Source organism: Stegostoma tigrinum, unplaced genomic scaffold (genome assembly GCF_030684315.1).
Source record: "Stegostoma tigrinum isolate sSteTig4 unplaced genomic scaffold, sSteTig4.hap1 scaffold_346, whole genome shotgun sequence".
Classification (NCBI taxonomy): domain Eukaryota; kingdom Metazoa; phylum Chordata; class Chondrichthyes; order Orectolobiformes; family Stegostomatidae; genus Stegostoma; species Stegostoma tigrinum.
The window spans coordinates 90,585-105,452 of NW_026728274.1; the positions used below are offsets into that span (position 1 = coordinate 90,585).

Consider the following 14,868-nt stretch of genomic DNA (forward strand, 5'->3'; position numbering starts at 1 on the left):
AAACTCACCCAATGTTCCCCCTGCAGTACCCAGTCGAACACACCCCCAGTACCTGGTAACCCCCCCGCCAGTACCTGGAAAACCCTGGTATCCAGCCCCCCCCGGGCACAGGTACCCACCCCCGCCCCAGGTACCCACTCCCCTGGGCACAGGTACCCACCCCCACTCACCCAGGCACAGGTACCCACCCCAACGGCACAGGTACCCACCCCTACTCCCCCAGGCACAGGTACCCACCCCCTGGGCACAGGTACCTACCCCCTGGGCACAGGTACCCACCCCCTGGGCACAGGTACCTACCCCCAAACCCCAGGCACAGGTACCCACCACCACGCACGCACAGGTACCCAGCCCCCCATGCCCCCAGGCCCCACCCACAGGTACCCACCCCCACCCCCCCAAGGCACAGGTACCCACCCCCACCCCCCCAAGGCACAGGTACCCAGCCCCCCAGCCCCACCCACATGTACCCAGCCCCCGCCCCCGCCCCCGCCCCCACCGCCACCGCCACAGGTACCCAGCCCCCGCTCCGGTAACTACTTTCTCCCCGTCGCCCGTGTGAACCCAGCACCTCCCCACCCCGCCCGACGGTACCCAGTCGAAGTCACACGGGTTGCCGTCCTCCCGGTCACTGGGCAGGCCGCGGCACAGAGGCGGCAGTTTGCGGGCGGCCAGGAAGGCCACGCTGAGAGCGAAGGAGGCCACGTAGTAAGGCCGCAGCAGCCAGCGGTAGAACCGGGGCAGGTGGTAAAGGAAAGCGAGCAGCGGCGTCACGATCGCCATTGTCCCCGAGGCTGCACCGAGCCCGAGTAGGCCCCGTTACCATGGAGACCGCCAATGACCCGCCCCCTGCTTGCAGCCCATTGGCCAGGAGCACCTCCGGTCCGGAGAGAATACGCGTCTGATTGGACACCGCCACCGTCCATCAAAAGGACACCACCCCCGCAGCGGAGGTCACAGTGACTTAGAGGGCATTGACTGAGTCACCAGAGAATGACAGTCTGTCAGGGTGTTGTGTCACTGTGTGTGTGACAGTGTCTGTGACTGTGTGTGTCAGGGTGTGTGTGACAGTGTCTGTGACTGTGTGTGTCAGGGTGTGTGTGACAGTGTCTGTGTTAGTGTGTGTGACACGCTGTCAGGGTCTGACTGTCACAGTGAGCGACAGTCTGCACATCCCTGGGCACTACGGGACAATTTATCACGGCCAACCCCACCCTAACCCGCACATCCCTGGGACACTATGGGACAATTTAGCACGGCCAATCCACCCTAACCTGCACATCCCTGGGACACTATGGGACAATTTAGCACGGCCAACCCACCCTAACCCACACATCCCTGGGCACTACGGGACAATTTAGCACGGCCAACCCACCCTAACCCGCACATCCCTGGGAACTATGGGACAATTTAGCACGGCCAACCCACCCTAACCCGCACATCCCTGGGACACTATGGGACAATTTAGCACGGCCAACCCCACCCTAACCCGCACATCCCTGGGACACTATGGGACAATTTAGCACGGCCAATCCACCCTAACCTGCACATCCCTGGGACACTATGGGACAATTTAGCACGGCCAATCCACCCTAACCCGCACATCCCTGGGCACTATGGGACAATTTAGCACGGCCAATCCACCCTAACCCGCACATCCCTGGGCACTATGAGACAATTTAGCACGGCCAATCCACCCTAACCTGCACATCCCTGGACACTACGGGACAATTTAGCACGGCCAATCCACCCTAACCTGCACATCCCTGGGCACTATGGGACAATTTAGCACGGCCAACCCACCCTAACCCGCACATCCCTGTGCACTATGGGACAATTTAGCATGGCCAACCCACCCTAACCTGCACATCCCTGGACACTATGGGACAATTTAGCACGGCCAACCCACCCTAACCCGCACATCCCTGGGCACTATGGGACAATTTAGCACGGCCAATCCACCCTAACCTGCACATCCCTGGGCACTATGGGACAATTTAGCACGGCCAATCCACCCTAACCTGCACATCCCTGGGCACTATGGGACAATTTAGCACGGCCAACCCACCCTAACCCGCACATCCCTCGGCACTATGGGACAATTTAGCACAGCCAACCCACCCTAACCCGCACATCCCTGGGCACTACAGGACAATTTAGCACGGCCAATCCACCCTAACCTGCTCATCCCTGGACACTATGGGACAATTTAGCACGGCCAATCCACCCTAACCTGCACATCCCTGGACACTATGGGACAATTTAGCACGGCCAATCCACCCTAACCCGCACATCCCTGGACACTATGGGACAATTTAGCACGGCCAACCCACCCTAACCCGCACATCCCTGGGCACTATGGGACAATTTAGCACGGCCAATCCACCCTAACCTGCACATCCCTGGGCACTATGGGACAATTTAGCACGGCCAATCCACCCTAACCTGCACATCCCTGGGCACTATGGGACAATTTAGCACGGCCAATCCACCCTAACCTGCTCATCCCTGGACACTATGGGACAATTTAGCACGGCCAATCCACCCTAACCCGCACATCCCTGGACACTATGGGACAATTTAGCACGGCCAATCCACTCTAACCCGCACATCCCTGGGCACTATGGGACAATTTAGCACGGCCAATCCACCCTAACCCGCACATCCCTGGGCACTATGGGACAATTTAGCACGGCCAACCCACCCTAACCCGCACATCCCTGGGCACTATGGGACAATTTAGCACGGCCAATCCACCCTAACCTGCACATCCCTGGACACTACGGGACAATTTAGCACAACCATTCCACCCTAACCCGCACATCCCTGGACACTACGGGACAATTTAGCACGGCCAATCCACCCTAACCCGCACATCCCTGGGCACTATGGGACAATTTAGCACGGCCAATCCACCCTAACCCGCACATCCCTGGACACTATGGGACAATTTAGCACGGCCAATCCACCCTAACCCGCACATCCCTGGGCACTATGGGACAATTTAGCACGGCCAACCCACCCTAACCCACACATCCCTGGGCACTATGGGACAATTTAGCACGGCCAATCCACCCTAACCCGCACATCCGTGGGCACTATGGGACAATTTAACACGGCCAATCCACCCTAACCCGCACATCCCTGGGCACTATGGGACAATTTAGCACGGCCACCCCACCCTAACCTGCACATCCCTGGGCACTATGGGACAATTTAGCACGGCCAACCCACCCTAACCCGCACATCCCTGGACACTATGGGACAATTTAGCACGGCCAATCCACCCTAACCCGCACATCCCTGGGACACTATGGGACAATTTAGCACGGCCAATCCACCCTAACCCGCACATCCCTGGGCACTATGGGACAATTTAGCACGGCCAACCCACCCTAACCTGCACATCCCTGGGCACTACGGGACAATTTAGCACGGCCAATCCACCCTAACCCGCACATCCCTGGACACTATGGGACAATTTAGCACGGCCAATCCACCCTAACCTGCACATCCCTGGACACTATGGGACAATTTAGCACGGCCAACCCACCCTAACCCGCACATCCCTGGACACTATGGGACAATTTAGCACGGCCAACGCACCCTAACCTGCACATCCCTGGGCACTACGGGACAATTTAGCACGGCCTACCCACCCTAACCCGCACATCCCTGGGCACTACGGGACAATTTAGCACGGCCAACCCACCCTAACCCACACATCCCTGGGCACTACGGGACAATTTAGCACGGCCAACCCACCCTAACCCGCACATCCCTGGGCACTACGGGACAATTTAGCACGGCCAACCCACCCTAACCCACACATCCCTGGGCACTACGGGACAATTTAGCACGGCCAACCCACCCTAACCTGCACATCCCTGGACACTATGGGACAATTTAGCACGGCCAACCCACCCTAACCCGCACATCCCTGGGCACTACGGGACAATTTAGCACGGCCAATCCACCCTAACCTGCACATCCCTGGGCACTACGGGACAATTTAGCACGGCCAACCCACCCTAACCTGCACATCCCTGGGCACTATGGGACAATTTAGCACGGCCAATCCACCCTAACCCGCACATCCCTGGGACACTATGGGACAATTTAGCACGGCCAACCCACCCTAACCTGCACATCCCTGGGACACTATGGGACAATTTAGCAGGGCCAACCCACCCTAACCCGCACATCCCTGGGCACTACGGGACAATTTAGCACGGCCAATCCACCCTAACCTGCACATCCCTGGGCACTACGGGACAATTTAGCACGGCCAATCCACCCTAACCCGCACATCCCTGGGCACTACGGGACAATTTAGCACGGCCAACCCACCCTAACCCGCACATCCCTGGGCACTACGGGACAATTTAGCACGGCCAATCCACCCTAACCTGCACATCCCTGGACACTACAGGACAATTTAGCACGGCCAACCCACCCTAACCTGCACATCCCTGGGCACTATGGGACAATTTAGCACAGCCAATCCACCCTAACCCGCACATCCCTGGGCACTATGGGACAATTTAGCATGGCCAATCCCCCCTAACCCGCACATCCCTGGGCACGATGGGACAATTTAGCACGGCCAATCCCCCCTAACCCGCACATCCCTGGGCACGATGGGACAATTTAGCACGGCCAATCCACCCTAACCCGCACATCCCTGGGACACTATGGGACAATTTAGCACGGCCAATCCACCCTAACCTGCACATCCCTGGACACTATGGGACAATTTAGCACGGCCAACCCACCCTAACCCGCACATCCCTGGGCACTATGGGACAATTTAGCACGGCCAACCCACCCTAACCCGCACATCCCTGGGCACTATGGGACAATTTAGCACGGCCAACCCACCCTAACCTACACATCCCTGGGCACTATGGGACAATTTAGCACGGCCAATCCACCCTAACCCGCACATCCCTGGACACTACGGGACAATTTAGCACGGCCAACCCACCCTAACCTACACATCCCTGGGCACTATGGGACAATTTAGCACGGCCAATCCACCCTAACCCGCACATCCCTGGACACTACGGGACAATTTAGCACGGCCAACCCACCCTAACCTGCACATCCCTGGACACTATGAGACAATTTAGCACGGCCAATCCACCCTAACCCGCACATCCCTGGGCACTATGGGACAATTTAGCACGGCCAATCCACCCTAACCCGCACATCCCTGGGCACTATGGGACAATTTAGCACGGCCAATCCACCCTAACCCGCACATCCCTGGGCACTATGGGACAATTTAGCACGGCCAACCCACCCTAACCTGCACATCCCTGGACACTATGAGACAATTTAGCACGGCCAACCCACCCTAACCCGCACATCCCTGGGCACTATGGGACAATTTAGCACGGCCAATCCACCCTAACCCGCACATCCCTGGGCACTATGGGACAATTTAGCACGGCCAATCCACCCTAACCCACACATCCCTGGGCACTATGGGACAATTTAGCACGGCCAATCCACCCTAACCTGCACATCCCTGGACACTATGAGACAATTTAGCACGGCCAACCCACCCTAACCCGCACATCCCTGGGCACTATGGGACAATTTAGCACGGCCAATCCACCCTAACCTGCACATCCCTGGACACTATGGGACAATTTAGCACGGCCAATCCACCCTAACCTGCACATCCCTGGGCACTATGGGACAATTTAGCACGGCCAACCCACCCTAACCCGCACATCCCTGGGCACTATGGGACAATTTAGCACGGCCAATCCACCCTAACCTGCACATCCCTGGGCACTATGGGACAATTTAGCACGGCCAATCCACACTAACCCGCACATCCCTGGGCACTATGGGACAATTTAGCACGGCCAACCCACCCTAACCCACACATCCCTGGGCACTACGGGACAATTTAGCACGGCCAACCCACCCTAACCCGCACATCCCTGGGCACTACGGGACAATTTAGCACGGCCAACCCACCCTAACCCACACATCCCTGGACACTATGGGACAATTTAGCACGGCCAATCCACCCTAACCTGCACATCCCTGGGCACTATGGGACAATTTAGCACGGCCAATCCACACTAACCCGCACATCCCTGGGCACTATGGGACAATTTAGCACGGCCAACCCACCCTAACCCACACATCCCTGGGCACTACGGGACAATTTAGCACGGCCAACCCACCCTAACCCGCACATCCCTGGACACTATGGGACAATTTAGCACGGCCAATCCACCCTAACCCGCACATCCCTGGGCACTACGGGACAATTTAGCACGGCCAACCCACCCTAACCCGCACATCCCTGGGCACTACGGGACAATTTAGCACGGCCAATCCACCCTAACCCACACATCCCTGGGCACTATGGGACAATTTAGCACGGCCAATCCACCCTAACCTGCACATCCCTGGGCACTATGGGACAATTTAGCACGGCCAACCCACCCTAACCTGCACATCCCTGGGCACTATGGGACAATTTAGCACGGCCAACCCACCCTAACCCGCACATCCCTGGGCACTAGGGGACAATTTAGCACAGCCAACCCACCCTAACCCGCACATCCCTGGGCACTACGGGGCAATTTAGCACGGCCAATCCACCCTAACCCGCACATCCCTGGGCACTACGGGACAATTTAGCACGGCCCACCCACCCTAACCCGCACATCCCTGGGCACTACGGGACAATTTAGCACGGCCAATCCACCCTAACCCGCACATCCCTGGGCACTATGGGACAATTTAGCACGGCCAACCCACCCTAACCCGCACATCCCTGGGCACTATGGGACAATTTAGCACGGCCAACCCACCCTAACCTGCACATCCCTGGACACTATGGGACAATTTAGCACGGCCAACCCACCCTAACCCGTACATCCCTGGGCACTATGGGACAATTTAGCACGGCCAACCCACCCTAACCCACACATCCCTGGGCACTAAGGGACAATTTAGCACGGCCAATCCACCCTAACCCACACATCCCTGGGCACTATGGGACAATTTAGCACGGCCAACCCACCCTAACCCGCACATCCCTGGGCACTACGGGACAATTTAGCACGGCCAATCCACCCTAACCCGCACATCCCTGGACACTATGGGACAATTTAGCACGGCCAACCCACCCTAACCTGCACATCCCTGGGCACTATGGGACAATTTAGCACGGCCAACCCACCCTAACCCACACATCCCTGGGCACTATGGGACAATTTAGCACGGCCAATCCACCCTAACCCGCACATCCCTGGGCACTACGGGACAATTTAGCACGGCCAACCCACCCTAACCTGCACATCCCTGGACACTATGGGACAATTTAGCACGGCCAACCCACCCTAACCTGCACATCCCTGGACACTATGGGACAATTTAGCACGGCCAACCCACCCTAACCCGCACATCCCTGGGCACTACGGGACAATTTAGCACGGCCAATCCACCCTAACCCACACATCCCTGGGCACTATGGGACAATTTAGCACGGCCAACCCACCCTAACCCGCACATCCCTGGGCACTATGGGACAATTTAGCACGGCCAACCCACCCTAACCCGCACATCCCTGGGCACTATGGGACAATTTAGCACGGCCAACCCACCCTAACCTGCACATCCCTGGGCACTATGGGACAATTTAGCATGGCCAACCCACCCTAACCCGCACATCCCTGGACACTATGGGACAATTTAGCACGGCCAACCCACCCTAACCTGCACATCCCTGGGCACTATGGGACAATTTAGCACGGCCAATCCACCCTAACCTGCACATCCCTGGGCACTATGGGACAATTTAGCACGGCCAATCCACCCTAACCTGCACATCCCTGGGCACTATGGGACAATTTAGCACGGCCAATCCACCCTAACCTGCACATCCCTGGGCACTATGGGACAATTTAGCACGGCCAACCCACCCTAACCCACACATCCCTGGGACACTATGGGACAATTTAGCACGGCCAATCCACCCTAACCTGCACATCCCTGGGCACTATGGGACAATTTAGCACAACCAATCCACCCTAACCTGCACATCCCTGGGCACTATGGGACAATTTAGCACGGCCAACCCACCCTAACCCGCACATCCCTGGGCACTATGGGACAATTTAGCACGGCCAATCCACCCTAACCTGCACATCCCTGGACACTACGGGACAATTTAGCACGGCCAACCCACCCTAACCCACACATCCCTGGGCACTACGGGACAATTTAGCACGGCCAACCCACCCTAACCCGCACATCCCTGGGCACTATGGGACAATTTAGCACGGCCAATCCACCCTAACCCACACATCCCTGGGCACTATGGGACAATTTAGCACGGCCAATCCACCCTAACCCGCACATCCCTGGGACACTATGGGACAATTTAGCACGGCCAACCCACCCTAACCTGCACATCCCTGGGCACTATGGGACAATTTAGCACGGCCAATCCACCCTAACCCGCACATCCCTGGGACACTATGGGACAATTTAGCACGGCCAACCCACCCTAACCTGCACATCCCTGGGACACTATGGGACAATTTAGCAGGGCCAACCCACCCTAACCCGCACATCCCTGGGCACTACGGGACAATTTAGCACGGCCAATCCACCCTAACCTGCACATCCCTGGGCACTACGGGACAATTTAGCACGGCCAATCCACCCTAACCCGCACATCCCTGGGCACTACGGGACAATTTAGCACGGCCAACCCACCCTAACCCGCACATCCCTGGGCACTACGGGACAATTTAGCACGGCCAATCCACCCTAACCTGCACATCCCTGGACACTACAGGACAATTTAGCACGGCCAACCCACCCTAACCTGCACATCCCTGGGCACTATGGGACAATTTAGCACAGCCAATCCACCCTAACCCGCACATCCCTGGGCACTATGGGACAATTTAGCATGGCCAATCCCCCCTAACCCGCACATCCCTGGGCACGATGGGACAATTTAGCACGGCCAATCCCCCCTAACCCGCACATCCCTGGGCACGATGGGACAATTTAGCACGGCCAATCCACCCTAACCCGCACATCCCTGGGACACTATGGGACAATTTAGCACGGCCAATCCACCCTAACCTGCACATCCCTGGACACTATGGGACAATTTAGCACGGCCAACCCACCCTAACCCGCACATCCCTGGGCACTATGGGACAATTTAGCACGGCCAACCCACCCTAACCCGCACATCCCTGGGCACTATGGGACAATTTAGCACGGCCAACCCACCCTAACCTACACATCCCTGGGCACTATGGGACAATTTAGCACGGCCAATCCACCCTAACCCGCACATCCCTGGACACTACGGGACAATTTAGCACGGCCAACCCACCCTAACCTACACATCCCTGGGCACTATGGGACAATTTAGCACGGCCAATCCACCCTAACCCGCACATCCCTGGACACTACGGGACAATTTAGCACGGCCAACCCACCCTAACCTGCACATCCCTGGACACTATGAGACAATTTAGCACGGCCAATCCACCCTAACCCGCACATCCCTGGGCACTATGGGACAATTTAGCACGGCCAATCCACCCTAACCCGCACATCCCTGGGCACTATGGGACAATTTAGCACGGCCAATCCACCCTAACCCGCACATCCCTGGGCACTATGGGACAATTTAGCACGGCCAACCCACCCTAACCTGCACATCCCTGGACACTATGAGACAATTTAGCACGGCCAACCCACCCTAACCTGTACATCCCTGGGCACTACGGGACAATTTAGCACGGCCAATCCACCCTAACCCGCACATCCCTGGGCACTATGGGACAATTTAGCACGGCCAACCAACCCTAACCCGCACATCCCTGGGCACTATGGGACAATTTAGCACGGCCAATCCCACCCTAACCAGCACATCCCTGGGCACTATGGGACAATTTAGCACGGCCAACCCACCCTAACCCGCACATCCCTGGGCACTATGGGACAATTTAGCACGGCCAATCCACCCTAACCCGCACATCCCTGGGCACTATGGGACAATTTAGCACGGCCAATCCACCCTAACCCACACATCCCTGGGCACTATGGGACAATTTAGCACGGCCAATCCACCCTAACCTGCACATCCCTGGACACTATGAGACAATTTAGCACGGCCAACCCACCCTAACCCGCACATCCCTGGGCACTATGGGACAATTTAGCACGGCCAATCCACCCTAACCTGCACATCCCTGGACACTATGGGACAATTTAGCACGGCCAATCCACCCTAACCTGCACATCCCTGGGCACTATGGGACAATTTAGCACGGCCAACCCACCCTAACCCGCACATCCCTGGACACTATGGGACAATTTAGCACGGCCAATCCACCCTAACCCGCACATCCCTGGGCACTATGGGACAATTTAGCACGGCCAATCCACACTAACCCGCACATCCCTGGGCACTATGGGACAATTTAGCACGGCCAACCCACCCTAACCCACACATCCCTGGGCACTACGGGACAATTTAGCACGGCCAACCCACCCTAACCCGCACATCCCTGGGCACTACGGGACAATTTAGCACGGCCAACCCACCCTAACCCACACATCCCTGGACACTATGGGACAATTTAGCACGGCCAATCCACCCTAACCCGCACATCCCTGGGCACTATGGGACAATTTAGCACGGCCAATCCACACTAACCCGCACATCCCTGGGCACTATGGGACAATTTAGCACGGCCAACCCACCCTAACCCACACATCCCTGGGCACTACGGGACAATTTAGCACGGCCAACCCACCCTAACCCGCACATCCCTGGACACTATGGGACAATTTAGCACGGCCAATCCACCCTAACCCGCACATCCCTGGGCACTACGGGACAATTTAGCACGGCCAACCCACCCTAACCCGCACATCCCTGGGCACTATGGGACAATTTAGCACGGCCAATCCACCCTAACCCACACATCCCTGGGCACTATGGGACAATTTAGCACGGCCAATCCACCCTAACCTGCACATCCCTGGGCACTATGGGACAATTTAGCACGGCCAACCCACCCTAACCTGCACATCCCTGGGCACTATGGGACAATTTAGCACGGCCAACCCACCCTAACCCGCACATCCCTGGGCACTAGGGGACAATTTAGCACAGCCAACCCACCCTAACCCGCACATCCCTGGGCACTAGGGGACAATTTAGCACAGCCAACCCACCCTAACCCGCACATCCCTGGGCACTACGGGGCAATTTAGCACGGCCAATCCACCCTAACCCGCACATCCCTGGGCACTACGGGACAATTTAGCACGGCCCACCCACCCTAACCCGCACATCCCTGGGCACTACGGGACAATTTAGCACGGCCAATCCACCCTAACCCGCACATCCCTGGGCACTATGGGACAATTTAGCACGGCCAACCCACCCTAACCCGCACATCCCTGGGCACTATGGGACAATTTAGCACGGCCAACCCACCCTAACCTGCACATCCCTGGACACTATGGGACAATTTAGCACGGCCAACCCACCCTAACCCGCACATCCCTGGGCACTATGGGACAATTTAGCACGGCCAACCCACCCTAACCCACACATCCCTGGGCACTGAGGGACAATTTAGCACGGCCAATCCACCCTAACCCACACATCCCTGGGCACTATGGGACAATTTAGCACGGCCAACCCACCCTAACCCGCACATCCCTGGGCACTACGGGACAATTTAGCACGGCCAATCCACCCTAACCCGCACATCCCTGGACACTATGGGACAATTTAGCACGGCCAACCCACCCTAACCTGCACATCCCTGGGCACTATGGGACAATTTAGCACGGCCAACCCACCCTAACCCACACATCCCTGGGCACTATGGGACAATTTAGCACGGCCAATCCACCCTAACCCGCACATCCCTGGGCACTACGGGACAATTTAGCACGGCCAACCCACCCTAACCTGCACATCCCTGGACACTATGGGACAATTTAGCACGGCCAACCCACCCTAACCTGCACATCCCTGGACACTATGGGACAATTTAGCACGGCCAACCCACCCTAACCCGCACATCCCTGGGCACTACGGGACAATTTAGCACGGCCAATCCACCCTAACCCACACATCCCTGGGCACTATGGGACAATTTAGCACGGCCAACCCACCCTAACCCGCACATCCCTGGGCACTATGGGACAATTTAGCACGGCCAACCCACCCTAACCCGCACATCCCTGGGCACTATGGGACAATTTAGCACGGCCAACCCACCCTAACCTGCACATCCCTGGGCACTATGGGACAATTTAGCATGGCCAACCCACCCTAACCCGCACATCCCTGGACACTATGGGACAATTTAGCACGGCCAACCCACCCTAACCTGCACATCCCTGGGCACTATGGGACAATTTAGCATGGCCAACCCACCCTAACCCGCACATCCCTGGGCACTATGGGACAATTTAGCACGGCCAGTCCACCCTAACCCGCACATCCCTGGGCACTACGGGACAATTTAGCACGGCCAACCCACCCTAACCTGCACATCCCTGGACACTATGGGACAATTTAGCACGGCCAGTCCACCCTAACCCACACATCCCTGGGACACTACGGGACAATTTAGCATGGCCAACCCACCCTAACCCGCACATCCCTGGGCACTATGTGACAATTTAGCACGGCCAACCCACCCTAACCCGCACATCCCTGGGCACTATGGGACAATTTAGCACGGCCAACCCACCCTAACCCGCACATCCCTGGGCACTATGGGACAATTTAGCACGGCCAACCCACTCTAACCTGCACATCCCTGGGCACTACGGGACAATTTAGCACGGCCAACCCACCCTAACCCGCACATCCCTGGGACACTACGGGACAATTTAGCACGGCCAACCCACCCTAACCCGCACATCCCTGGGCACTACGGGACAATTTAGCACGGCCAACCCACCCTAACCCGCACATCCCTGGGCACTATGGGACAATTTAGCACGGCCAACCCACCCTAACCCGCACATCCCTGGACACTATGGGACAATTTAGCACGGCCAACCCACCCTAACCCGCACATCCCTGGGCACTATGGGACAATTTAGCACGGCCAACCCACCCTAACCCGCACATCCCTGGGCACTATGGGACAATTTAGCATGGCCAATCCACCCTAACCCGCACATCCCTGGGCACTACGGGACAATTTAGCACGGCCAATTCACCCTAACCTGCACATCCCTGGGGCACTATGGGACAATTTAGCACGGCCAATCCACCCTAACCCGCACATCCCTGGGCACTATGGGACAATTTAGCACGGCCAACCCACCCTAACCCGCACATCCCTGGGCACTATGGGACAATTTAGCACGGCCAACCCACCCTAACCCGCACATCCCTGGGCACTATGGGACAATTTAGCACGGCCAATCCACCCTAACCCGCACATCCCTGGGCACTATGGGACAATTTAGCACGGCCAACCCACCCTAACCTGCACATCCCTGGGCACTATGGGACAATTTAGCACGGCCAACCCACCCTAACCCGCACGTCCCTGGGCACTATGGGACAATTTAGCACGGCCAATCCACCCTAACCTGCACATCCCTGGGCACTATGGGACAATTTAGCACGGCCAATCCACCATAACCCGCACATCCCTGGGCACTATGGGACAATTTAGCACGGCCAACCCACCCTAACCCGCACATCCCTGGGCACTACGGGACAATTTAGCACGGCCAATCCACCCTAACCCGCACATCCCTGGGCACTACGGGACAATTTAGCACGGCCAACCCACCCTAACCCGCACATCCCTGGGCACTACGGGGCAATTTAGCACGGCCAATCCACCCTAACCCGCACATCCCTGGGCACTATGGGACAATTTAGCACGGCCAATTCACCCTAACCTGCACATCCCTGGGGCACTATGGGACAATTTAGCACGGCCAATCCACCCTAACCCGCACATCCCCGGGCACTATGGGGCAATTTAGCACGGCCAACCCACCCTAACCCGCACATCCCTGGGCACTATGGGACAATTTAGCACGGCCAACCCACCCTAACCCGCACATCCCTGGGCACTATGGGACAATTTAGCACGGCCAATTCACCCTAACCTGCACATCCCTGGGGCACTATGGGACAATTTAGCACGGCCAATCCACCCTAACCCGCACATCCCTGGGACACTATGGGACAATTTAGCACGGCCAACCCACCCTAACCCGCACATCCCTGGGCACTATGGGACAATTTAGCACGGCCAATCCACCCTAACCTGCACATCCCTGGACACTATGGGACAATTTAGCACGGCCAATCCACCCTAACCGCACATCCCTGGGCACTATGGGACAATTTAGCACGGCCAACCCACCCTAACCTGCACATCCCTGGGCACTATGGGACAATTTAGCACGGCCAATCCACCCTAACCGCACATCCCTGGGCACTACGGTACAATTTAGCACGGCCAACCCACCCTAACCCGCACATCCCTGGGCACTATGGGACAATTTAGCACGGCCAACCCACCCTAACCTGCACATCCCTGGGCACTATGGGTCAATTTAGCACGGCCAACCCACCCTAACCTGCACATCCCTGGGCACTATGGGACAATTTAGCACGGCCAACCCACCCTAACCTGTACATCCCTGGGCACTATGGGACAATTTAGCACGGCCAACCCACCCTAACCTGCACATCCCTGGGCACTATGGGACAATTTAGCACGGCCAACCCACCCTAACCCGCACATCCCTGGACGCTATGGGACAATTTAGCACGGCCAACCCACCCTAACCCGCACA

The 14,868-nt window shown here is 57.3% G+C and overlaps 1 protein-coding gene across 3 annotated transcripts in view; it reads right to left on the bottom strand.

Moving 5' to 3' along the window:
- Nucleotides 1-14,868, bottom strand: part of LOC125449582 (thioredoxin-related transmembrane protein 2) — a 57,674-nt gene that overhangs the window by 13,870 nt on the left and 28,936 nt on the right. Inside the window, exon 1 of one of the 3 annotated variants that reach the window (XM_048525409.2) lies at nt 595-837. The exons of the other annotated variants lie outside the window; for them this stretch is intronic. Coding sequence (XP_048381366.1) covers nt 595-783 — 189 coding nt within the window. The 5' untranslated portion in view covers nt 784-837. Of the gene's footprint in view, nt 1-594; nt 838-14,868 lie in introns of those variants that run through there. 3 annotated transcript variants of the gene reach the window in all.